Below are 27,439 nucleotides of genomic sequence, written 5' to 3' on the forward strand. Positions count from 1 at the left end.
TATAAATACTATGCACAATTCACACTTTTTCGTCTGTACTGTCATCCTAGTACTCCGGTCATACATTTGAATCACTTTGGAAGAAAATTTCCACCAATCTGCATACATACATGCACAGTTCTTGATCGACTGATATTTTGAAGGTGCGATATCATACAACATGGCTAGAACTTTGAGATCTTCAAGGCTACGCAACTTCTCCTCACAGAAACATGCTAATTGATTATCTTCAACAGGCATTGGTGTTGGTATTATCAATGAAATCAGCATACATACACACTGCTTTTACTCAGCTGAATCGTCTCTCCATATAATTCTTTACATCTCCATCTCCATAGTTACCATCACCTGTCTCTTGATAGGACAAAATCTTTCACCTCCTTGACAACCGCATCCAAAGAAGCCTCTACCACTCTCTTGTGGATCCTTGGGTTCCTCACGGACCGCTCGAGGTTTAGATGAGGATGTGGTCGAGGGTCAAGCTCTCCTAGTTTGGTCAGTAGCATCTCTGGCCTGTCCTTGTCTGTGGCTTGGTGTCCGAGGGAAGTGAGGACATCGGAGGCAAACTTGCCGTAGTGAGCCGTGGAACAGATCAGCATGGGGGTTCCATCGGACGAGGAGTGGCGGTCTGCAATGACCTTACTGACCGCTGTGTGTGGGTCCAAGAGGTAGCCTTTGGGCAGGAGAAATTCATGTTACCAATAAAAAAGGATGCATGCAAGCCATTGTGGTAGTGTGTGGTGGTAGTGTGTGTGTGTGAGGGATGCAAACTTTGCAAACAGCATTGCAGTATTCTGAGGGCTGAAACAGCATATTTTTGGTGAAACCCCCCCCCCCCCAGGTTTTTCACCTTTCCTGCAATAGACGCGTAGTCATACAATTTGGGACGAGTATTTTCCATGAAACGCAGTATTTTGCAACAAACGCACACACACACAGAGTACAAAATACAGTGTACTGCAGAAAAGAAACTGTTGGCATCTCTGGTGTGTGTATGTGTTTTGTAGAGGTGTATTGGTATTCCTGTATGTATGTTAGCATGTGTGTGTGTATATCTACATGTAAACTGAAATATGATACATTCAAAGTTGGATTCGTGCGAGGTCAGAGGGTAAAAACTTCCATTTCTAAAAGTTACAATCAAAATAAAAAGATGAATGCAGAAGGGACAATTAAGTAAGGCAAAAAAATGCAATTGGCAGATCTAACCTCTAGCACAAGGTCAGGTGCTTGGAAATTCATCAAGTGGATTTCCTGTATCACGATGATGAGATGTGAGACAGATGGACAGACAGACATCCCTAAAACATGGTGCCTCTGGCGCTATTTTAGGTGAAGGCCAAAAATTGTGTTCTTTTCCCAATATTTTTGCTGTTGTGACAAATATCAAGACTGGTACACTGCTGCTCAGTACAACTATCATAGATAATGAATAGATATCGTAAGATTATGCAAGTATTTTGCATAAGAAAATGCTTTAGCAGGATCCAACAGGCGACATATGGTAAACTCACCTGTCCTCTCAAATACTGCCCTCATAGCCTCGGCACAAGTTTGTTCGTCACACCAATCTCCCATGAAACCGAGGTCATCTTGTATCCGTGACAACACCTACCAGAAGAGAATCAATGACCGAGATCAATGGCTAAGATCAATTTTTCACACTCTCTTCCATTTCTACGCGGGGAAATTCTCACCATGGTCGACCCCTTGCGTAAGATGCATCAAATAGTGCCTGCTCCAAAGACTCGTGTATTTTGTCATTATCACTGATCAATAGATTTTGTAATTTGTTTTGTTTCCTTTTGTTTTCTATTTTAGGCTCAACAACAGGCTCAACACTACAGAATTTGAAATCAAAATTTTGTACTTTATCACACGTTTAACCCTAACTAGGCTGGGCTATTTAGGTAGATGATAGAGGCCGGGGGGGCCCTCCAAGCCCCCCCCCCCTCCAGATCTCGGCCGTCGACCGCGCGATCGCGACAAAAATTGGCACACACATTGCCTCTGATGTAATCTAAAGTACCATGAAGTTAATTTTTCAAAAAAATCTATCATTTATGTTAAATTATGCTAATTCATGCATAATAATGCATGAAATCGGACAATTTGGTGGAAATCACTAAATAAAGCTCAAAACAGGCACATTTTTTGTGTAAATATTCTTTTTAGTGTCCTTAGCAAATGTAAGAGAAAAAAATTGTGCCATCAGAAAAAATTTCTTAAGTATTTCATTGTTTTTTTTAATTTCTTATGTATTTCTTTGTTTTTTGGACTTTATGTTTTTTATTGTTTTTTCGATGATATTTGTCCGTGACATAACAAGAAAATATGTTATTACTTGATTTTAATCAATAAAACTGCAAAATAATCATCCCTTTATGAAATTTGCCGGTAAGCACAGTTTGCATTGAAATTGTACACGAATTCACATTTTTGAGCAATTTTTGGTCTGACATGCACATACATATTTATGTGCAACTTCGGAACCGCGCACCCGGGCATCGCAAATTTGGTGTCAAAAGATGCAGGAGACTCGAAAGAAAAAAGTCATGAAACGTTGCGGCGATAGCTTTTCACGATAGCGATACATCGTGGGAATGTCGAGGGGGGGCCTCAGAGCCCCCCCCCCCCCCCCCCCCCCCGGCCTAGTTAGGGTTAACCTTACAAATTCTATATATTCTTCCATTAACCCGTTGAGGACGAGTCCCGAGTATACTCGGGCAGGTGTCTATGGGAAATGCGTCTTGTAGCAAAATATGTCCGTCCTCAACGGGTTAAAAAGAAAAGAGCACAAATTTTCCTTGGTCTCATTTACGCCTTAAAATTATGAAACACATACAGTAATTATCTTGATACCTGCAAACAGAACAATGCCATACCAACAGAAACACAGAATATTTCATCAGCAAAAGATGTACAGAGAATGCATGTATACCATTCCAACAACAAAGATACCTTCGATCTCCTGGTCTTACGGATGAGAATAGTCAGTCAGTTAGAAGGGAGTATTTTGCGTGCAAACTGCACAACAATGTCTGGCGATTCATGAGAATGAGGTTGTACAAAGGTACTGTAAGGTACTCAACAGCTCTTGTGTAATCTTCCTTTTACTAAGTACTACTTCCTAAGTACGAAGTGTACTTACGTAGTCTGGAACTGAGAAGAATTTCTCTTGCTGAAGCTGATCATACATAGCACGGACCTGTTGTCCATTGTTGCCTGTTGCAAAATATAACAGCCTGAAACAAAAACAACAACAGAGGACTCTATAGAATCATGGTGGGCACAAAGTGTTTTGTACTGTGCAGTATGTTATATCTTTATAGTACATGTACCTGCACAATAGAAATGTCCTTAATATTACTATCGTCATAACTGAATTTGAATTTGTATCACATGGCATCTCATGTAAGTAATGGCAGAGTTCACTCCCTCTTAGCAATTTGAGTCTCTATGTTTCACTACATGTATTTGGTTTTCAAGAAAGTTCTTATAATACTGACACATTAAGTAAGGATTTAATGTTTGTTACACATCTGATGCACATTCCTTTACAAAAACATGTTTCATGTCATGAACATGACTGATACAAAGTCTATTACATGGATAAGAAATATAAGCCAAAGGCCATGTCAACACAGCACTGGTATCAAAAACATGCATAATAGTGTTAAGTACAGGTGATATCAATGTCCCTTGAAAACCTCCTGCCCTTTGGGATATAAATGGGCGAAAAATCACATGCAAATTGAGAAGTAAGCGGAGCACTTTGCAATGTGTGCAAGTATTAGTCATTAATTTGATGTCAAATCATGTACAAGTTTTAAGGCAAGAAATACGGTTTGTGATGATGCAGCATTATAGAGTTGAATTCCAGCACTCCTCAAATAGTGACTTATAAAACTTGAAATACCCTCATCCTCCCTTTAGTCACAATTGGTATGTCTTCATGTCTACTAAAAATACCTAATACACAAGCAGCTGCTAACTGCTCAACCTCCCTTCATCATCACATTTAACCTCCACTATATGCAATAAATACAACTGTACTAATTTCTTTGTGGATTAGCACAGATGTTTGAAAACTGAATTGCCAGTGAACGGAGGTAATATTAAATCCATTTAATCTTTATTGTGTGACCATGGCCTTCCTGTAGGACTGAGCAGACTGGCTAACTTACACATCAAGTTTGGAGGAATTATCTGAATACTGATGAAAAAGTCAAGCTAGTTACAGCTAAATGCCTGAGCGCTCAAAGGACTAATGCAGCCCCCATCCCCTAAACACTCCCACTACCTCTACACATACATGAGCCATCCTTTCAGACTTTAGAAAAATATCTCCTGTTAATCATGATTTCATGACTGTAATCTAGATATTTCCTGCATCTGTAAGCAAGCCATTGTGATCACAATTCTAGAATCTTTATTTGGAAATCCATGTGTGGAGGTGTTTTCAAATCTTGATTTGCTCAATTTCTGGTGTGCACTGCCCATCTCGAAAACTTGACCTGTAAAACATGATTGAAGAGGCAGAGCTGAGCTTGATTCGTGAAATGTGATGCAATCTGCTTTTGCTTCACTAGCTAGTGTACGTGTGCTTAAAGAGCTTGATTGACAGGTCAGAAAGTGTGAACCACCAAACTTCAAATCAAAGATTGTAATCGTGATGCATGAACATGATTAAAGAGAGAAATTTTCTATCGTCTGAAAGATCTGTTAGTCACAAATACCTCTCGAGATTGGACGACTTGAGGATGTCAATGGCTGGTGACATTGTAACCTGCAGGGGTCGTCCTCGGAGGTCATATACACCGGTGGATAGGAAGTCAGTCAGAACATTATTGGTGTTGGAGGCGCAGATCATGCGACGAAACGGGATTCCCATCAGCTGGGTATAATCACAGAAGATGTCTAATCAAACATGTGTATCCCTGCATTTCACATCATATTATCATCTACTCAACATTTTTTTATGTGGATAAATTCTTCATTGTAAAGACCTATACATCCTACTTCATGGGTCTCTTTCCTCAGGGGGAACCTTCCACAAAGTAACAATTTTCAGAACAGAGGAGGAAATGAAACGAAGCTTTACAGCTTGAAATAATGTCAAAGTGCCATATATCAGAGTTTGGAAAAATCATCAGTATGTTTTATAGATTTCTTCAATTTTCTTTGCTTACTATTGGCATTGGGATCTTGCCTGGTATGAGTTATCTCCAATCTGCAAAACCATCATGTTCATTTGGAAAATTTGCAAGATAGTTTTACATTACAGCCAGAAAGATTCTTTATCAAATAAGGTCAACTTGATCCAATATCGAGCCTCGAAAATTACATGGAAAAAGTGGTGTTCACAACTAGTCTCCAATAAGACTAAATACACTAGTGGCTTATTCAGATTGTACCTTAGCATAGAAGGCCCCGAGAATATTGCCGAAATTTCCAGTGGGCACACATAGGTCCACCTCCTCCCCAACTTTGACCACACCCCTCTGAGCCAGCTGCAGGTAGCAGGAGGCGTGGTAGACCACCTGGGGCAGCAGTCGACCCCAGTTGATGGAGTTGGCAGCACTCAGCTTGATGTTGTGGTCTCTGAGCAAAGTGTGGCGGAGATCACAGGAAGCGGATGAGAAGATCTGCTTGATAGCTGATTGGCAGAAATCAAAGTCACTCTCCACACCTGATTTCAAAAAAAAAAAAAGGGGTAAAGATGAGAGAGGAAAACAGCTAGATAATCAGAGTGTGTTTGCCATATGGAGGTAGAAGAATATGGGCCATTTCCCCCTTTTTTGTAAGTAAAGTCATCTCTACGACTTTGTGTATACTTGAAGCTGTAAATTCAAAAGTGATACAACTACACCCAGGTCAGTATGTGAGGCAGAAGATCCTCAATCGCTTAAATTAGATGAGTGTTCAAGAGCAGTAGCCTCTTCAGCTGACCTTAGAGTATTTCCCAGGGGCTAGAAATATGCAATAGCATAGGGGAGCTGATATGGACAGGATTTTGATAACAAGCCGCTTGTTAAATGACACATGTATATGAATGTTGCTTGGAGAATGAACGTGGACACACAGCACAATGCAGTACTGCCTGCCAGACCTAGGCACAGGGGCAAGATATTGTAGGGCCAAACGGGGCATCCACAGACAGGGTGACCAGTCATTTCTTTGAAACTTGGCTGGCCATACACTTAACTTGACTCCATGTTCATATTACATTCAATGAAAAAAAAAAGTGAACACAAAAAGCACAGAAAGGGAGCTTTGAAAATTAAAAGTCAAGCGTTTTAAGAAGAAAATATCTTGATCTTACAATGACATATCCAAATTAGACCTTTCACTGGTAGTAGACTAGAAGTAAAATTCTAATAAGGTCTTCTTTTACTGGTGGAGATGAGGTTCATTTCAGGTTGTTTTTGTTTTGTTTTTTTGCATGATACAATGTTCTGCAGAGAACATCATAACATTGTAATAAAAGTGGCTTTAAATATTTTATGTCTAGGTTGAAAAGTTTTCGGCATAGCTTTTTATGACCTTGGGGGAAAGCAATTACCTACCAATAACTCTGACACTGGGACTATCTACAGCAGTCATAAGAGCTTTCTGTATGGGACTAACACCATCCTCTGGGTAGAACACCATCACAGATACACCCATATCACTTTCTCCTGGATAATATATAGAAACATATAAAAAGCAAACAAGAAACATCATTGTGGACAGTTTTACATTATTCTGACAATCTCTGATCAGAGAGCACTCTGCTAAGATAGCTCATTAAAGAACAAAATACCATTACTAAAGTGCTTTGTATGGGCATTTCTAAGCACATTGATACAGAACAGAAAAGTTGAATTCAAATATAGAATATATTACCAACACTGTAATATGCATTTATATAGCACTCCCCCCCCCCCCCAAGAAAAAAGAAAATTTATTATGATTGATTAAATAGATAAGATTTGAGCACTGATTTAAACTTGTCTACTTTTGAGTGTTTTGAATGTGAAAGGGAGTTTCCATTAGTTCCATTCCTAATTAGTTTCCATGTAATGCATATAACACAGCACATGAAATGGACACTTCCCGAAGTGTTGATTGATAACCATTCTGGTCACTTGATCTATGCAGGTTCATTCTTTGCTTGAATGCGAGTTCCATGAATCGTTATGTTGGGCAAACTAACATATGATATTGCTTTGAATTGAGTGAAGTGTCTAACCAACTGAGAAAAAAGAAAGGTCATTTGTACCCATGTGTGCATGAGCTAATTCCCAACTGGCTTATTGTGGATTAGAGGAAGAATGGAAAGATCAGCTTGAAGTACATATTAAAGGACAAGTTCACCTTCATTAACATAAGGATTGAGAGAATGTAGCCATATTAGTAGAACACTTCATTGAAAGTTTGAGGAAAATCGGACAATCCGTTCAAAAGTTATGAATTTTTGAAGTTTTTGTGCAGTCACCGCTGGATGAGAAGACTACTGCAGTGTATGATGTCACATGCGTACAACAATATAAGGAAAATATAAAGAGAATTTCACAAAATTTCATCTTTTGAAAAAAGTACACATTCCCTTGACTCGTTACTGACATATGTTATGGGTAATATTATTCCCATTGCCTTTAGAAAAAGTGCTCTCAAGTGCTCTTTTATTATGCGAAAAAAGTGAAAATATGTTGAATTTTCTTTACATTTTCTTTATACTGTTGTACTCACATGACATCACGAGCCTTAGTAGTCTCCTCATCCAGCGGTTTCAACACAAAAGTTTTAAAAATTCATAACCAAATTGCATCGATTGTCCAATTTTCCTCAAACTTTCACTGATGTGTTCTACTAATATTGCTACATTCTCTCAATCCTTATGTTAATGAAGGTGAACTTGTCCTTTAAGTACATTATGTACAGAGGAGTGGAGAGAATTCAAATCTAAAATAAGATAGGGCAACATTATTACAAATCTTATACACCAAGAACTTTAAAGATGATACATTAATGTATATATGGAGCCAGTAGAGGGATCAAAGAATTGTGAAGAGTCATGCAGTCAGATCTTTTTGCAAGGGTCACATGAGCATACAACAGCGAGTCTTTTTCACAAGATACATGCATATACTTGGTCAATTCATTACATAAAGTGCAACAACATGAGCTGATAATCAACAAGTGTTGGTTGAATGTATTTTACCTCTTTTTGTTTGAGGGCTCCATGCAGCGACAAGCACATAATTGCTTCTTAGGAGTCCTGGCATGTATTTGTTTCTTTGTAATGATGTGTATATTGTTTTATACTTTGCCAAATAAATGAAATAAAATAAAATAAAATGATAATCAATACTGAGTATTATGCAAAATGTAAAGTTTCATGATTTTGAATGTCAAGTCTCAAAGGACAAGTCCACCTTCATATACATAAGGATTGAGAGAATGCAGCAATATCAGTAGAACACATCAGTGACAGTTTGAGGAAAATTGGACAATCCGTTCAAAAGTTACGAATATTTTGAAGGACAAGTCCACCTTCATACACATACGGATTGAGTGAATGCAACAATATTCGTAGAACACATCAGTGAAAGTTTGGGGAAAATCCGACACTCCGTTCAGAAGTTGTGAATTTTTAAAGCATCTGCGCAATCACTGCTGAATGAGGAGACTACTGCAGTGTATGATGTCACATGCGTACAACGGTACAAGGAAAATAAAAAGAGAATTTCAGAAAACTTTTTTTTTTAATAAAGTGCACATTTCTTCGACTCGTTACTGACATGTGTCAAGGGAAATATTATTCCCCTTGCCTTCTGAAAGAGAGAAGTCGAGTGTTCTTTTGTTATGCGAAAAAAATGGAAATATGTTGAATTTTCTTTATTCTTTCTTTATATCGTTGTACTCATGTGACATCACAAGCTATAGTAGTCTTTTCATCCAGCCGTGACTGAGCAGAAAATTCAAAAATTCATAACTTTTTAACGGATTGTCTAATTTTGCTCAAACTCTCACTGGTGTGTTCTACTAATATTGCTACATTCACTCAACCCTCATGTCTATGAAGGTGAACTTGTCCTTTAACAAAAAGTTACAAATTCCTATACCGTACAATCGAAATAAAGAGGCTGATATATTTTAGTTGGGGGGGGGGGGGGTGACATTTACCACTGGAAGCACTGAAGCCATCTAAAACAGCACTGCCAGTATCTCCAGAAGTGGCTACTAGAATGAGGTACCTGTCCATGGGAAAATAAAACAAATTATTCCACTTAAGTTTTTCTCTCAACATTGCCAAAGGACACCACACACACACACATTCCTATAATAACAGAGTGGCTACTAGAATGAAGTACCTGCATGCCCATGGGAAAATTATAGCACTCAGTTTCTCTCTCAACATTGCCAAAGGACACAACACACACACACACACACTACACACACACACACACTACACACACACACACACTACACACACACACACACACACACATTCCTATAATAACGGAGGTGGCTACTGGTACTAGAATGAGGTATCTGCTACTGTGCTAGTGACTGGCAAAAAAAAAAAAAGTGCAGTCAATTTTCACTCAACATTGCAAAATGACACGCATATATATACATTCCTATAATACCAGAGGTGGCTACTTGTACTAGAATGAAGTACCTGCTACTGGCAAATGAAAGCAAACTGCACTCAATATTTCTCTAAACATTGCCAAAGAACACACACACAAACATCTTTAAAATAATAATGACAAAGTGGAGGTAACTATACTCCACTTAGAGGTTTGCATGCCACTCTTTGTCTATTCATGGCCGTTTCATGTCACAGATTGCTTCGCTGCAAACACACAGAAAAGCCTATATACAGGGCTCCACACTAACTATTTTGTTTGGTGGCCCAATGGGGCCACCAAAATCCTCAATTTCAAAGTTTTGGTGGCCCGAGAGAAAAATCTGGTGGCCCGAAAAAACAATAAAAAACATTAAAAGTCCTGGTTTTTTTTTTTTAATGAGTCAAATATTTAATTTTATCATAGTAAGAATTGGAAGTTGGACATATCTACTCATAAATAAACCTCAACAAACTCGCAACACTCACTCTCAGGCACAGTCATCCATCCTTTAAACAAATTTGACTGCTAATTTCCGGCGCAAAAAGTTACGAATTTATTGACATACTTTTCAAATAATTTTGGTGGCCCGAGGCGGGCCACCCACCAAATTTGCCCTTTTTTGAAATTTGGTGGCCTGACTTTCATTTTTGGTGGCCCAGGGCCACCATTAGTGTCAAGCCCTGCTATATAGCCAAGTAATCATGTTTCATACAAAGATAGCCACTTTGTAAGGAATAAGCCATATAAGAGACATTCCCATTTGGCTCACATACTGTCTTCCCCAGGGCCATATCAGACACACAGTCTATACACTTCAATACACCACAATTTCTCATTACTGGTGACTGAAACTGCATTAGTAAGTTGCCATACAATATTCCGGAATTCCGCCTCCTCCCCCTAGTCTTTGCACTAGACCCAAGTACTTGGGATTGTTTGTTTTTTCTTAAAGGCAATGGGCTAAACTGCACCGGCCAGTTATCAGCCATTTCAACAGGCAATTCCCAAGTATCTGTCAGGTATGTGGTTGGGTTCATTACAAATACTAGTATACCAACTTTGATAGAATAGGCTAATTTACTGTTGTAGTCAAATCTATGAATGTTTCTTTCCTGAGGTCTTAGTGACGCTTTCCATTAACCAGTTTCTGATAAATAAATAAAGTTCATTACCGGTACCTGAAATCCATCCTGCATACATAAGTTATTGCTATGTCAGGCAAGCATCTAGCAAGATTTCTGATTGTCAGGAACAACCACGTCTTTGTATGAAAATATGCACAAAATTTTAATGAGCTAGTCAACCAGTCTATTGGCGAATAGATTTCACAAACAGGAAAAACCTGACAACTTTTACATTTTTTATGAAGGAGATGGTCAAAATACACCTGACAGCATTTGTATTTTCTACTAGAGGAGAAGGTCAACCATAGCAGGGTCCTTCCTTACCAGAGCCATAGATAGTAGTATGTTCAGACAGTGATCCTTAACCTCAAGGATAAGCTAATTTCAAGAATAAGCTCTATGGGGTGCCAAGTGTCGCATGGTCAATTTTGTTACGAAATCAGTCATTTTGTTGATGAAATGGCCATTTCGCCAAGAAATCAACCATGCAACACTTGGCGCCCCATAAAACTTATCCTCAAAGGTCGCTTATCCTCGAGGTTAAGGATCACCATCTGAATATAACTAGCAACATTTGAGCATCCATTTACCTCGCATCTCCCTTCTGCTGGACTGCTTCCCGGAAGAAACGGGGCATGAGCTGGAGGGGGGCATCCTTGAAGGATGCTGTGGGACCATGGAAGACTTCCATCAGGTACTGGTTTCCCTCCAGGTGGGTGATGGGTACTACTTCAGGGCAAGGGAAGCTTTCAGTGCTGTAGGCATCCTGGATCATTCCATTCAGTACACAGGGGTGAAGGTCCGATGGATGGATCCACTGCTCCAGTATTCGCTGCGCCCTCTCTTGGTAGGAACAAGGCACAAGTCGCTCCCATTGTTTCAGGGTCATCTTTGGGAGTGTCCCCGATGGCACAAACAGGCCTCCATCTTCTGCCAAGCCCTGCAAGGTGGCTTCTAGAAAATCTTTCCCTGGTGTTGACCTGTCTCCCCTCGTCGAAGTGTAACCACTTCGATGATCATGTGCATCCAGCACTCTAATGATCTTATTGGCTATGCTCTCCTGAGTTTCCTTCGCTTCACAGGTCACCCTCAGGTCGTAGCACCTTTCATAGAACTGCTGTCGGTATGCTAGAATTTCAGACATGGAGACTCCAGCTTCTTGTCCCACGATGCGATTTACTTTCATCTCCTGCAGTCGCAGGAGAATGTCGTCATTTGGAACATCCAGAAAGACCACCGTGCCAGACTGAGCGATGTGGGCCATGCTAGCAGCATGCATGGGGTTTGAACCGCTTAGTGTAATGACGGCGTCTGAAGGAGGTTGGAACCCAAGGAGAGCCTTGCCCTCTGCCTCAACAAACCTTTCTCCTCCAACCTCAGACAACTAGAAAGCAAGACATACAAGTAACTCCCATTATAACAAGGTCTTCAGGACCAGTATAGTATTCTTTCATTTTATCAAAATTTTGTCATGGCAGAACAACTTCAGCTCAAATTGTTTGAAGGCATCATTAGTACAATTTATAATAATTATCTATATTTAGTAACTACTCTAGATCTAGAGCAAAGTCTCAAAACCCATGATACTAGGTCTGATAATCACCATATTTCATTACACCTTAACATTAAAAGAATGGGAGTACAACAGGTGATTTAGCTTCAAGTTCATGACAGGTAGCTGGGTGACAAACACCATGGGCCTGTTTCATAAAAAGTTGTGATTGATCATACGCTCGATTTATTGAGCGTAATTCAGTGAATTGTGCGTAGGTTCAATATTGAGCATAAGTCCTGCTTCATAAAGACACTTACAATTGATTTCCAGAATAATGTCTCTGTCACTCTTCGGGCGGAGGCGTAAAAATCAAGCGTAAGTTTCAGTACATTGAGCATTACTTGCCATCAGTCGTGAAGTTGTTTGTGAAATGTAATATGCCATTTATTGCAACTTATGCTCAATCTTTATGAAGCAGGCCCCATGTCTGTGTTATTTCTCCACATCAATCTACATCCAGAGCAAAGCCAAGATAAAGATTCTGTCTCTAGTGGCCACTGACAATAGCAGCCACCTTTTATTGTCTCCCTTGGATGACTGTAGTATAAAATTTAGGGAGAGTCTACGTCGCATCAATTGACAATATAAGTCAGGGGCGGATCCAGGAATTCCGTAAAGGGGAAGCGCTTTTACAAAATCAAAGGGGGGCACACACGCCCCCATTTTTTCTTTTTATTTCTTTTGTTTTAACAAAAAATAAAGAGGAGGCGCGAGTCCAGTGCACCCCCTCTGGATCCGCCGCTGTAAGTAAGTGTAAGGCTCGGGTTCTCTCAGCTCTCTAGCACTCATCACACGTACACCAACAGCAGACTAGAGCAGCACACACGTGGTACCTGGAAGGAGTCCCCTGGCTAACTAACTTGTAGCCAGTTTATTCTTCGTAATTTAGCATGAGTTCACATGAAAATCCAGGTTGTAACATGAATATTCATATACAGAATCAACATAACAAAACATGCAAATAAGGAAACAAAGGTTACAGCTAAATATTCATAATATGTAAATGATGTGTAGGCTTGGGTGATTTTGGCATGTTTTCAGTATTACAGGGACCAATGGATGTGAAGTGAAAAGAGCGGGAAAATGTCATGTGATATGTGGTGTGTCTGTGATAGGTGGGGTGCGTGGATGCATGTGGATGTGAATATGTATGTAGTGTGGGTTGATGTATTGGTGAGTAGAGGGGTGGTACATGTTATAACAGAAGGGGGAAACACTGATAATAAATGGTTCAAAATAAGTCCCTACAAATCAGTCTTCCTCTTACAAAATAAAATGTCCTCATTTTCTTATACCTTTTTTTTTTTCCAAAAAAAATGAAATCAAACATATATCCTATTTTGTCAAACTGATCACACTGATCACATCAAAAACGCAATTCCTTCTTCTTTATATACTCCTTCCATCATCTCGAACTACTATTATTTCTTCTAAAATCAACTTTATCCACTGCGCTTACTCATCTTCTATCCTCCTTCCAAAATCACCAATCTACATACAATATATACTATAACACTAAACATCACTTTTCCCGTATAAATACACTTTCTCAGTCTATCTCCTACCCTAACCCTATTCATCACTTCCTTCTAATCTTCCTTCTTTCTATCCTAATCAAAATATACAGTAACATATATTCCTTCCTAACGACTATATTCTGTTAACAACAGTATATTCCATTTCTGTTCACAACCAATATTCTGTTTCTGTTAACAACACTACTTAATCCACTTTTACTAAATTACACACATATGTATTAAATTACCTCTCATAACTAATCAATTCTCTTTTCCGTACCCATTTTTCCATACTTCTTTCATCATATAAACACATCAAAATAATATCACCTTGTGTTATGCACTATACAAACACTGTGCTATACAAACACTATCAATTCATATACTATCATTTACTCTAATTTTAATTTGTTTATTTTTTTTCCATCTATGTTACACCAGTTACCTTCCTGTGGCGTTTCTCATACTTATATAAATTTCAAAACCAAAAATAAAATCAATAGTTTTGGTTCATCTCTCTATATACACCCAAAATACAATTAATACTCTTCTCACTTTAATAGTGCTTTTCAAACACCATTAATCACTTACTGCCTTCAAAAACTAACTGCTAACAACTTTAACATAAACAAACTAATGCACCTTAATGTTCCTATTTTCTACCTTTTTTTTTCTTCAAACTTCATATTATCACAGTAATTACACTTTTGGCAAAATCTAACCAATCCTTCTGATAAATCCAAACATCTCACATTTCATAATCTCGAAATCTTTGCGGCCTATTAATCTACCATAACGAGTCTGGGTAACCTGTCTTTCCCTGGTTTCTCCCTGTGCTCGGGCTGCGGTTGGTTGGTGCGCTGTTTCACCAGATACCCGTTGCTGCGGTGTGGATTGCCCGATGTTGCCTTGGTGGTCGTCGATGTCCGGGCCGGTGGAGCTTTCCCGGGGTGGTTGTGGTGGGATGTTGCCTTGGTGATCGTCGACCTCCAGGCCGGTGGAGCTTTCCCGGGGAGGTTGTGGTCCCTGGTTGCAGTGGGCAAGGGGATGTGCTCGTCCCTCAGGGAGGTTGATCTGGCTGGGTCTGGGGTGCTGGATGTGCTGGTGGCGATGTACTCGTCCCTCAGGTAGGTTGATCTGGCCTGGTCTGAGGTGCTGGATGGGCTGGTGGTGCGTCTGCTGCCCCCTGGCCTGCTGGCGTGGTCGTTCAGCATCGTCTGGCTCAGCTCGAAGTCGAACCGGTTGGATTGGTGGCTGTGTGTTAGACTCTTCTGACCGTGACGAATGGTCAGAATCGTCTGCCGCCTGGTGATGAATGGATTGGTCATGGCATTGATGTCGTGGAGCCGAGTCTGACCTAGGCTGTTGGTCAGTCTCGTCTCTGCCGGGGGGACCCTGGTGTTGACCTGCCGTCTGCTGATCATCTCGGGGCTGGAACTGGTCGGCTGGGTGAACCTGGCGTTGACCTGGAATCTGCTGATCATCTCGGGGCTGGAACTGGTTAGCTGGAGTTGGGGTGATGGCTGACCATGGTACCTCTATCGAAGCAGGAAGTGAAGTATATGGTGGAGAGGAAATTGTGGGTCTCCTCTCTTCACTTACAGGTGGTGATGAGGCTGGGGTGCTATTTTGTTGCTTACTCTGGTCACCTGAAGGAGGATGTGACACTGGTGATCCTTTACTCTGTAGAAAGGCTCTGGATCGAAACAGTTTGAGTCTGTTGTGATGAACCAATTTCTTCCAATTTTGGTTGTGGATGTCGACTATCTTGTAGTCCAAGCTGTCTGGTGATGCTGCGATGATGCTGTATGGTCCTTTCCAGTTTGGCTCTAGTTTATGCCTTGCATTAACAGGATCGTGTAGCCAAACGAGATCTCCTGGTGCATACCTGATGGTTCTGGTAGATGTGTCGTAGTCTCTTTTCTGACGGTGTTGGGCTTTGTCTGCATTCTGCTGGGCATACTGAAAGGCCTTTTTCAGTCGCGAACATATGTCGGTGACATACTCGTGCTGTGAATCGTATGGTTGAGTCATAACTGGGCATGTGGTAGTGGCTGGGGTTCTTGCTTCACGCCCGTGCATGATGAAGTATGGCGTTAAACCAGTACTGGCATGGACACTGGTGTTGTATGCTAGTTGGAGTTGATGTATGTGCTTGTCCCAGTCTCCTCCTTGGCCTGCTATGTACTTTGCAAGTTGATCTTTTATCACTCGGTTCGCTCTTTCAACAATGCCAGCTCCTTGGGGGTGATATGGTGAGGACCGTGACTTCCGAATACCAAGCTTTTGGCAGAGATCCTGAACTACTCTGGCTTCAAACTGCCTTCCTTGGTCTGTGTGAAGAGATTCAGGAACTCCATGTTCTTTGACATACTCTTCAAACAGGATTTTGGCTACTGTCTGGGCTGTTTGGTCTCGCATGGGGTAGATGTTGGTGTACTTGCTGAAGTGGTCGACGACAACCAGTATGTAGCGGTAACCATTTCGTGAAGTTGGGAGTTCGGCAATGTCGGCAAAGACCATCTGAAGGGGGTGATCAGTCTTGATGTTCTGGAGTGGGGCTTTGTGTTTGGGATTTGGTTGTCGGATTGACTCGCAGGCGATGCATGCTTTGCAGTGGTTGCTTATGTCTCTGTGCATGAATGGCCAGTAGCATGTTGATTCTGCCCGATGTAGCGTGCGTTGGGTGCCAAAGTGTCCCGAGGATGGATTGCCATGGATCTCTTCCAAGACTTGAGGGACTAGAGACTCTGGTATAACTGCCTGTAGTGTAGTTGACCCTGAATTGTTTTGCCGTCTTCGATACAAGATGTCATTCTCTAAGACGAGACGTGGAAATTGCCACATGAGACGCCGTAAACGAGGGGTCTGTCGACGAACTTCTCTCACCGTTGGATGATGTCCGTCATTGATATACATGATTATTCTCTGAATATCCCGGTCATGTTGTTGTTGGTATTTCAAGTCAGCATAGTGGTTGTCGAGGATGAAGTTCTCTGGCCCTGTACTGGATGTCATTTGACTTGCCTGTGGTTGAGTCTCGTGTTGGTCTGGCGGATGTGTGGATGACTTTCGTGTGGAGGACCGTGTGTTTACCATACTGATGGCCTGTGGAGAGTGCTCTGGTAGGCGTGACATGGCATCTGCATTTTGATGTGCAGTGCCTTTCTGATGTGTAATGGTGAACTTGTAGGCATTCAGCTCAACTATCCATCTCGCTCTGCGCCCAGATGAGTCGTCCTGGATTGGGACCTTGTTGTAGCTCAAGAGGGGTCGATGGTCTGTGATGATGGTAAAGTCCTGGCCTCTGAGGTAATGTCTGAAATGACGAATTGCTGACACAATTGCCCAGAGTTCCCTGTCATAGGTAGACCATTTTCGTTGTGTCTCTGTCAGCTTCTGGCTGTAGTAGGCAACTACTCGATCCTTTCCCTCCTGCATCTGAGAAAGGACGGCTCCGACTGCGTCTTGGGAAGCATCGGTGGCTAAAATGAACTTTTCGCCAAAGTCGGGGTATGCAAGAAGTGGTGGACTTGTGAGGGCCAGTTTTAGGTGGTTAAAGGCATCTTCACACTCATCTGTCCAGATGAACTGCCTTCCTTTGTGGGTGAGATCTGTGAGAGGGGATGACACCTGAGCAAAACCAGAGATGAATCTACGATAGAATGATGCAAGTCCAAGAAATGATCTTACTTGAGTCGGATTTGTTGGTCGAGGCCATGTTGACACTTTCTTGGTGTTGGCTGGATCGGGTAGAACTCCTGTCTGGCTGATCACATGACCCAGGTATGTCACTTCCTTTTTGAAGAGCTGACACTTTGCCGGTTTTAGCTTGAGTCCTGCCTCTCTGAACCGTTGGAGAACTTCGCGGAGGTTCACAAGATGTTCCTCAAAGTTTCTGCCAAGAATGATACAATCATCCAGATACACCAAGCATGTAGACCAATGTAATCCATGGAGGACACGTTCCATCAGGCGTTGAAAGGTCATTGGTGCATTTACAAGTCCGAAAGGCATTACGTTGAAGTGATATAAGCCAGTGCCCGTGGTGAAAGCTGTCTTTTCCTTACTGTCAGGGTGTAGTTGGACCTGCCAGTATCCAGATGAGAGGTCGATGACGCTGAAGTAGGACGATGAGGACAAGGCATCGATAGAGTCGTCTTGGCGAGGGATTGGATGAGAATCTCGCACAGTGACTGCGTTCAGTGCTCTGTAGTCCACACAGAATCTGAAGGTGTTGTCCTTTTTCTTCACCATCACGATGGGGCTTGCCCATGGGCTGAAACTTTCCTCGATTATGCCTCGTCTGAGCAGATCATCAACTTGACGTTGAATTTCAAGTCTCATGGTGGGTGAAGTTCGGTATGCTCTTTGCCGCACTGGGTTGTTGGTTGAGGTTGTGATAGTGTGGTATGTCAAGTCTGTCTGTCCAATATCATCTGCCGAGGTGCTGAAAACGTCTGAGCATGAGTTAAGTAGACATTCAGCCTTTTCGTATTCCGCCTTGGTCAGGTCTGATTTGGTGAGCATTGATGAAGCTTGGAAAGTAGAGTTCGGTTGTGTGACTGCAACTACATCATTTACGACTTCGTACTCCTCTCCTTCCTCTCCTGTGATCGAATGGAATTGCCCAAGGTTGGTCTTAACTGGTATCTCTACCACATCTGGTGTTGGGTTTATCACTCTGATCAGGATGACACCGTCTTGTGGTCGAGATAAGGACCGCGCACCTGCTATGGAAAGATGCTCATGGATGGAGGGCTCAAAGATTCCATCGTAGTCTCCTGGGATGATGTCAGGCTGTGATGGTACCAGTCGGCCATGAACATGAGTCTCACTCATTCCAGGGAGGACTGCCTTCCCGATAAGCGAAACATTGCACGTCAATGGAGTTTGGTGTTGATGGCGATCGACGAGTGGAATACTCACATCTGGCATGGAGAATGTTGAGGTAAGGGTGGATATGCAGGCATTATGTTTTGACATGAAATCCCATCCAAGAATGCAGGGGTGAGTAATGTTCCTTGCAATAAAGAACCGATGTTTGATGGCTCTGTTTCCAAGATGTACAGTCGGTGAAATTATGCCAATGGTGTCGATGGCTTCGCCTGTGACTGATGACACTGAGGTTGCGGCCTTCTGCAATGGACTTCGTTGTCTCTCTGGAATTGAGTAGTAGAAGTCTGAACTTATCAGTGATATATGGGCACCAGTATCAAGAAAAGCCAAAGTGTATGTGTTATCCACAATCGCTGGGATGTACGGAGGAGGAGATGAAGGATGACGTCTGCCTCGTGTGTCATCTACAGACATAGCGGATGGCTGGCATGCTGGATTTTGGGTTTGGGTCTGTTTGTTCTGTGTTGACGTAGTTGATGACTGACCCTCATCACCAACTACCAATCGTTTCCCTGGTCATCGAAGTGTACTCTTCGTGAAGGACTGTGGTTCATGCGAGGATACCGAGGCTCTGTTCTGTCTTGCCGATGTCTATCACCCTGTGATGACTGCCAGTGTGGTGCCCTGGAGTACTGTTCCCAGTATGAACTCTGTGATTGGTATCTGTCGGGGCTCGATGATCTTCTGTTCCCATCAGATCTGTGTCTAGATGGGCTTGACCTGGGTTGTGGACTCCAATGTTCGTTGAAATCTTGTCGTCTGTGGTGAGATGGAGGGGGACTTGGAGACCGATAACGATGATGGTGTGAGTGGTAATGCGAGGTTGGTGACCTGAAATGACTTTGATGTACTTGTCCTGGGCCGGGTGATCTTTGTGGGCTGGATGACCGAGCTGACTGGTACCACTGGTCATTGGGATATCTGTGTCTCGGTCTGGAATGTCGTTCAAAAGTGTGTGGCATGGTTGGTTGCTGGTGAGGACTTCCAGAACGATGAAGGCTGGATTTCAGTTGCAGTGTTTCCAGCTTGAGTTCAACTTCATCCAAACGCTGTAAAACTCTCTCAAGCTTTAGCAACATGTGATCCTCTTTCTCAGATGTGGATGCGACTACTTGGTCTGGCTGCAATGCTGTCTTGCCAATGCTACTTGCTCTTTCCACCCGTACAGCGATGTCAAGTGCGTTTTCAAATGTTGTCGCTCCCATTTCATGGATTTTAATTTGGAGTGCCTTGTCAATACCTGCCACAAATCGTCTGAACTTCTCACCCTCTTTGCCTGCAGCATCATAGTTTGGAAATGCTTCCTCTACCAGTGTGGTAATTGCGGCTGCAAACACTTCGAGGGATTCATTTCCCCGTCTCTTGCGTGCGTCAATGCATGATTTGAATGTTGTGAGATAATTGGTATTCCCAAAGACTGCTGCCAATTTCTTCTTTACTAGGTTGTAGTCTTTCTGATCTGAGCTTGGGATACTTTCCCACACAGTGAACGCTGCACCTGCCAATCTAGTTGGGAGCAGGAGATGAAGCTTGTTCTCTGACTGGGGAAGGACTTCAGCTGCGACTTCAAGTCTACGTACCCATTGCCCAAAGTTCTTTCCATCTTCTCCCGTGAAGACTTCGGGGAGATCAAGTTTGAATGTACTCATATCAAAAGTGTGCCAAATGAAGTAGGGAGACCAAAAATAGCTGTACTGTATCCAATGCTTTCAGTCTTACTGCACTTAAGGATGTCCACTCAACCTCATCACAAGTCTCGTACCAGAAGGTAAGTATTAGGAGAGTGCAACAAGAAGCGGGAAACCAGCATTCATACAGCAGAGAAAATGTAGTACAGTCTTCCAACTCATGCACCCAAAGGGTTAAAATTCCAGGGGGGAAACAACTCTGAATGGCTCACCTCTATCAAAATTCACTCTTGTGTCTATCCTCACAATGTGTTGCAGTGATGAGGTACTTGCCTTCAGGTATATACTGGGTGTTCTCAACTGCTGTAGAGTCACGGTGTAGACACAGTCATGCGAACTCCAAGCAGAGTAGAATTGATCCTTCCAGAATTCACAGTGAAAACACACTTCCGAAATATCACCACTTTGCTCAAAATTCTGCCAACTCCTGGCAAAAGTGAAGTAATTCACGATGAAGGGCGAATTTCAATCACAGCAGGATGGAGTATAAATTTAGTATAGGTGTGCTGAACTGCATCCAACAAAGTGCGATGAAAATCCTTCAAAGCTGAGCAAAATTCACATGAAGCACGGTAAAATGCCAAAAATCGAAGAAGGGTGAAAATATAGCCTCAAATTTGGCTATTAGTGGCTGCTGGTCAACGCTGCCTGTTTCTCTGGGGAAAAGAGCGCTAGAAAAACACACCGCTGCCACCAGTTGTAAGGCTCGGGTTCTCTCAGCTCTCTAGCACTCATCACACGTACACCAACAGCAGACTAGAGCAGCACACACGTGGTACCTGGAAGGAGTCCCCTGGCTAACTAACTTGTAGCCAGTTTATTCTTCGTAATTTAGCATGAGTTCACATGAAAATCCAGGTTGTAACATGAATATTCATATACAGAATCAACATAACAAAACATGCAAATAAGGAAACAAAGGTTACAGCTAAATATTCATAATATGTAAATGATGTGTAGGCTTGGGTGATTTTGGCATGTTTTCAGTATTACAGGGACCAATGGATGTGAAGTGAAAAGAGCGGGAAAATGTCATGTGATATGTGGTGTGTCTGTGATAGGTGGGGTGCGTGGATGCATGTGGATGTGAATATGTATGTAGTGTGGGTTGATGTATTGGTGAGTAGAGGGGTGGTACATGTTATAACAGAAGGGGGAAACACTGATAATAAATGGTTCAAAATAAGTCCCTACATAAGTATAAAAAAGCAGCCCCCCCCCCCCCCCCATGAGAGAGAGAAAGATGTAAACTGCTGGAAGGAGGTCATGAGTCTGACCTTGCTGCTGACTGGCATTCTCCAAGTTGACTCCAAGATGTCATTGTCTACATCAAGGACAGGTCGTCCAAGCTTCTTAGCCAGGATCTGGCCAACAGTAGTCTTCCCAGCTCCTGGGCTTCCCATCAGGATGATAGTGTTTTTGTCCTGTTGGGACAGAAGTTGTATAGAAATAGAGCATCTAACTTAAAAAGAAACGCAGATAACAGATTTATATGATTTTTTCTTTCTTTCTTTCTTTCTTTTTTTTTTGGGGGGGGGGTATACGGGCAGGAGAGATTGATTGGCCTGTCAGGACCAAAACTGTAAGCGTCAAAGTGAAAGAGAAAACCAGACAATAGATTTGTACTATTCATTAGCTTTTTTTTTTTGGGGGGGGGGGGTAAAGCGGTTGAAGGGATATACGGGGAAGGGTATGAAGGGTGGCGCACTGCGAGCTGAATTGAAAATATTTTCAAACATACAACTTTGCTGACAAGTACATAAATGTTCATAAGACGGATAAAGAGAAAAAAAAAAGAAACATGCTTTGTTCATCTCCAGTCCCAACATCTTTTTCTATTCTTATTTTTCATAGCATCATCACACATCTTACAAGGTGCCGATTACCATTGAGGGGTAGGTTATCACACTTTATTTATCCTCCACTCTTTGTTGTGAATATCAACATTCACCCAAACCAAGTGGAAATTCATTCTTAGATTAGAAAATAAGCATATCAAGTACTACAGACAAGAGAGTGACTCTAGGCTATATCTGAAAACAAAGAGACACAGTATAGTATTACAGTATACTTCTTTGTGATATTATGAGAAAAAAATATAACTACAATTTGACCTCAGGGCCTATATGCAAACCAGTTCAGATCAGTTGGGTGTGTTACATTTCGACGGCATCAGTGGGCCGTGTTCTTACGGCCAGAGCAGAGGTTTAAGCGTGGGTCAGCCACTTCTTGGACATAACATATTCATTTACTCCATTTAGATGAAGACACTTAAATCTTACATTTCTGTTTCCTTATTTACATGATATGTAAAATGCACAAGTCCAAGCTGGAGTAATTACTAGTACCCATTTATTAATCATCTTCTCATGAACATCGGCACAAGATCTCGAGTTTCCCCTATATATTACATACCTGACATTCTTGTCGGCGGCGACACGTATTAAAGAAATGCCGACGATGGCCACACGAAACAGGGAAAATTCTCCAGGCACCTCGATCAAGAAACGGGACCTCGACGACCAGGGGCCCACTTGTGAAACTCACGGGCACCCAGCCGCTCACTGTCTGCCTTCTGTGCCATAATCTGCGCAAAAACATCACCCTTCTTGGCCATATGCGGCAATAATACTTCAAAATGAATTTTCAGATGTTGATCACCTTCCAGATGAAAAAGAAACAACAAATATAGAGTTCAGAAACGTTCTACAGACAAACATGCACCATCTATGGAACTACGCAACCCTATTCATCATTTACCTACTACAATGCAGCGTGTCAGGATTTTCCACTTCGATGTACACACCCTACACACAGCACCCTCATGTTCTTTGATCCCTGATAGAAGGGCGCAGGCATACCACCTGTTAGTTGTGATTGTGTTTGTCATGTAAACAAAGGAGCTGTGCTCAATAGAGGAGCTGTCTTGTTGGTATTGTCTGAACTGGGCTGTGTTACGTTTTTATCCCCTTTTTTATTCACATGAATTGAATAATAAATATATACAAATTTATAATTCATCGAAAAATATGATAGGATTGTGTTTAAATAAATTTTAAACCTTTACTCACTAATGTTGTTTTATATAAATTGTTTGAATAAACAATATTCAAAGAAAAAGCTTTAAGAAGTCTAACGTAATCAAACTGATGCAATCCTAGCTCACTAGCATGCACGTGGCAGACTATAATGATCGATAACTCCTATCAGAGCGGTTTCGTCTCACCTCCCTGATGTAATTATACGCCAATCGAAAATCTAAACAGCATGCAGTGTTTTCGACCACTGCATGCAGATTAGTTTTCCCACCCCCTGCATGGTTGTTCACGAAAGAGAAATATTTACTGCCTTCAGCCTCGGAATATGACATCAAACCGAGGATATCATTCCGGTATTTCGTGAGAACAAGCAGGGCATAACGATTCGTGTGTGCGATGATATGACGCCCATGCAACATTCCTCCATTTATTATGTAGTCTTACCACTGCATGTGCATAATCAAGCCGGGATATCGAATGGATTTCAGAACTTGGGTTGGGAAATTAAGTACATAATGCGTCAGTTGTTGCTATGGCAAACCTCTGGTTGCTCCAAATTCTGATCTTTATTAGAGCTGCTATACCTGTATGCGTCAAGTCAATTAGTAATGCACGATCCCCCTCCCCCCCCCCAAAAAAAAAAAAAAAACAAGAAAAGAAAAAAAGAGTTCCTCGGAACTTTGAGGAAAGTGCGTGAACTTTCGACCTATGAGAGTCTGGACCACGAATCTCGGGAGACCAATTCGGTTTTTAGTGTCGGCCATAACTGGGGGCTTCCGACATATTATCGAGAAAAAGATAATTCAATGGTTTATGCAATGAGTCACGTGCATTGTACTCAAGTGCATGAATTAACTTCTGGTAGGCATACTGAAGGCCCCCCCCCCCCCCCCGCCTTGCGGCTTGCAGACTTCTGAGAGCAGGAATAGAGGGAGACGCTGGAGCGGGAGAGCTAAAGGGGAAGACCCGGTCAGACGGGAAGAGAGAGAGAACGCCCCCCGGATAACTACCCCCCGGATAACTACCCCACGGATAATTACCCCCCGGATAATTACCCTCCGGATAACTACCCCCCAGATAATTACCACCAGTATAATTATCCCCAGGTTAACTACCCCTTCCTCCGATAACTAGACCCCAGATAACTTCCACCCGATAACTACCCCCTCCGATAACTTCCCATGGATGATTACCCCGGATAAGTAGGCCTACAACTCCCCCTCCCCTATGAAAAGGAAAATTACCCCTAGGACAGTGCACCACGTCAATAGATTACCCCCTGGATAACTACCTCCCGGGTCATTGCCCCCCCCCCCCCCCAACTCTTACTTTTAATAAAAAGAATATTATTACTACAGGAAACGAAGTTCTTTGTATCATTTGCCAGGAATCACGGAGATGCCATACTGATACTTCATCTTATGAAAACAACATCTTAAGGATTTACGATTTGTATCGTTTGCATTTAGGACGATTTATGTACAAGCTTAATTTCTCCCTTCTGTATTTTGACTCTATGTTCATCAAAAACGAAACTGTCCCTGCATATCCTACCCGGTAATCCAGTAAATGTCAATTCCTTTAACCAAAACTATTTTCGCTAAATCTGTATTTTCTTTTACTGTTCCGAAATTTCGGATTTCTCTTGATAGTAGTATAAAAGAAGTTTTAAGTTTGAATGCCTTTACCATTGAACTAAAGACATTTTGAAGAAATGTTACGCTTCACTTTTAGCATTTTTTTTTAAAACCACAATCGTCTATCGTTTACCACAACTCCATGTAACACTTCTTTATTTTGAGGAGCTTATATCTCATGCCTCACGTGCCCTGGTTTTGACCCATCATCTTCCTCTTCCCTCTCGCTTTTCTCTGTCCATGTACCGTGAAGGTAGTCTATTCCTGTCATTCATTACTCACCTTTCCTCTTTCTCTCATTACAAGGGATTTATCTCGTGTGTGTTCATGTGCAGTGCACTCCCGTTAGGAAAAAATGCCCAGGACCGACAGTTGTTGTTTTTTGTTTTTTTTTTGTTTTAGCGAAATATCGTTATAATAATATGCAATGTATAACGAAAAGAAGGAAACCACGCATAAAGATAAATTTCTGTTTGTTGAATCCTCATCATACGCTGGAAAGCTATGTGAAATGGGAGAGTACCTTTTTAATTTCGTTTAAATGTTATATTTTAAAAAGAGCATAAAGTTGTTTGTGTTGTCACACATGTGTAGAAAATGACGGTGTAGGATTTGGTTACAGTTCGATATTCCAAAGGTTATTTATTTCTTCTTTTTTTACTTAAGTACGTTACTCCGAAGGCTCCTTATTCCGAAGTTTCGCCATTCCCGGGATTCCGATGGTTTGTTTATCTGAAGGTTCGCATTTCCGAAGAATCATTATTCCGAAAGTTCATAATTTAAGTTAAAATAATATATTGTTCATTTTCCGAAGGTTCGTTGATCTGAAAATGAAATGAGGTTCGTCATTCTGAAGGTTAACTATAAATCAAAAAAAAAAAAAAAATGAGAAAGGTTCACTATTCAGAAAGTTCGTTGTTCCGAAGGCTTTTTCATCCGAAATGAAATAAGGTTCGTTATTCCGAAGAAAGTTTGTTAATGAAAAAAAAAAAAAATTAGACAGGTTAGTTATTTCGAAGATTTATTTATCTTAAGACAATTATAAGGATTGCAATTCTTAAGTTTTGTTAGTGTACTCACCTTTTTCCACCATGGATTAACGATTCTTTTTGTATTTAATGTTCCGATTAACGAACGTTTTGAATTCCTATCATTTTCGGACTAACGAACCGTATAAGAATAAGAATAAGAACCATATTTTATCATGGGATTAACGAACCTTAGGAATAACGCCAAAATGTGCTTAATATTTCATTTCCAAACTATTACGGACATTTAGTTGTATCAAAATCTGTGTGTTTTGTATCAAAGGACTTCGGAACAACTAAAAAAAACCTTATCTGAATTCAGATTATTGTTATACAAAATTAATGATGCACAGGATAGAGAGTGTTAGTGAAGGTGCGGCGCGCTCGAGAGTATTGACAATGGTGCGACATGCACGAGGCGCAGCCGAGTGCATGTTTGCAACCGTTGTCAATACTCGAGAGTGCGCCGCACCTTCACTAACGCCACGAAATAATCCTGTGCATCATTTGTTTTATAAAATGGGTCGAAAACTAACAGCATTATTCACGTACCTTTGTGGGTCAATACCAGTCAGCTACATGTAGCACTCGCTCAAAAGTCAAGATGTCCGAAGATGTTCGTCCCAAACATTTACGCACGTCGCACTCGGAAATCCCGCACTATTTAAGTACTGTACGTAGATTATACGTACATAGGTACGCCACGTGTTATGCACAAGAAAGGCCGCCGGCCGGCTGTTGTGGCAGCCCGGCCCGAACTAGAAGTTGTTTACAGGATTGACAGCGCGTATAGTAGCGCGTGACGGACTTGTAACAACTGATTGAGTGCGCACTGCTAGTGTAAACATTGTGACGTACGTCAGGCCAGGGAGGACTCGTGGAAGAGAGACTCTTCCACCTCCCTTGTCAGGCCGTGCATTTACTAAGAAATTAATGCACTCACACGTGACTCATTTCAGCGCTTCCAATTGGCTACATTCTTGAACCCATTTTATAATGGAAATTATCATTCCCAAGGTGCTTTTCATACCAACCCTTCTATCACCCCGAGGCGTTAGCCGAGGGGTGATGGAAGGGTCGGTATGAAAAGCACCGAGGGAGTGATAACTTCCACCATCATCTGAATATAGAGCAGTTAATATTTGTTTTATATACCTCATCGTTTAAGACTTAATCAAGATCTAGGGATAGGCAAATACCGAAGTAAATTCTAACTGTTAGGCCTAACGTTAGCCCTAAAATCAGGCCACAGCGCTCGCTTGCGTGGTTTTCGTGCATTTCGTAGACTACCCAGTACGCACGGTACTTACGGTAAGTCACAAGGCCTTCC

The 27,439-nt window shown here is 41.7% G+C and overlaps 1 protein-coding gene across 1 annotated transcript; it reads right to left on the reverse strand.

Moving 5' to 3' along the window:
- Positions 1-344: 344 nt before the first annotated feature.
- LOC140246057 (threonine synthase-like 1) lies at positions 345-23,109 on the reverse strand. The gene is made up of 10 exons (XM_072325502.1): positions 22,822-23,109; positions 21,684-21,830; positions 11,338-12,131; positions 9,172-9,242; positions 6,570-6,680; positions 5,418-5,692; positions 4,740-4,897; positions 3,152-3,245; positions 1,515-1,611; positions 345-673 (listed from the first exon to the last, which is right to left on the reverse strand). Exons 1-10 carry the CDS (start codon positions 23,005-23,007, stop codon positions 345-347), a joined length of 2,262 nt encoding a protein of 753 aa, XP_072181603.1. The 5' UTR covers positions 23,008-23,109.
- Positions 23,110-27,439: the final 4,330 nt, after the last annotated feature.

Source organism: Diadema setosum, chromosome 2 (assembly GCF_964275005.1).
Source record: "Diadema setosum chromosome 2, eeDiaSeto1, whole genome shotgun sequence".
NCBI lineage: Eukaryota > Metazoa > Echinodermata > Echinoidea > Diadematoida > Diadematidae > Diadema > Diadema setosum.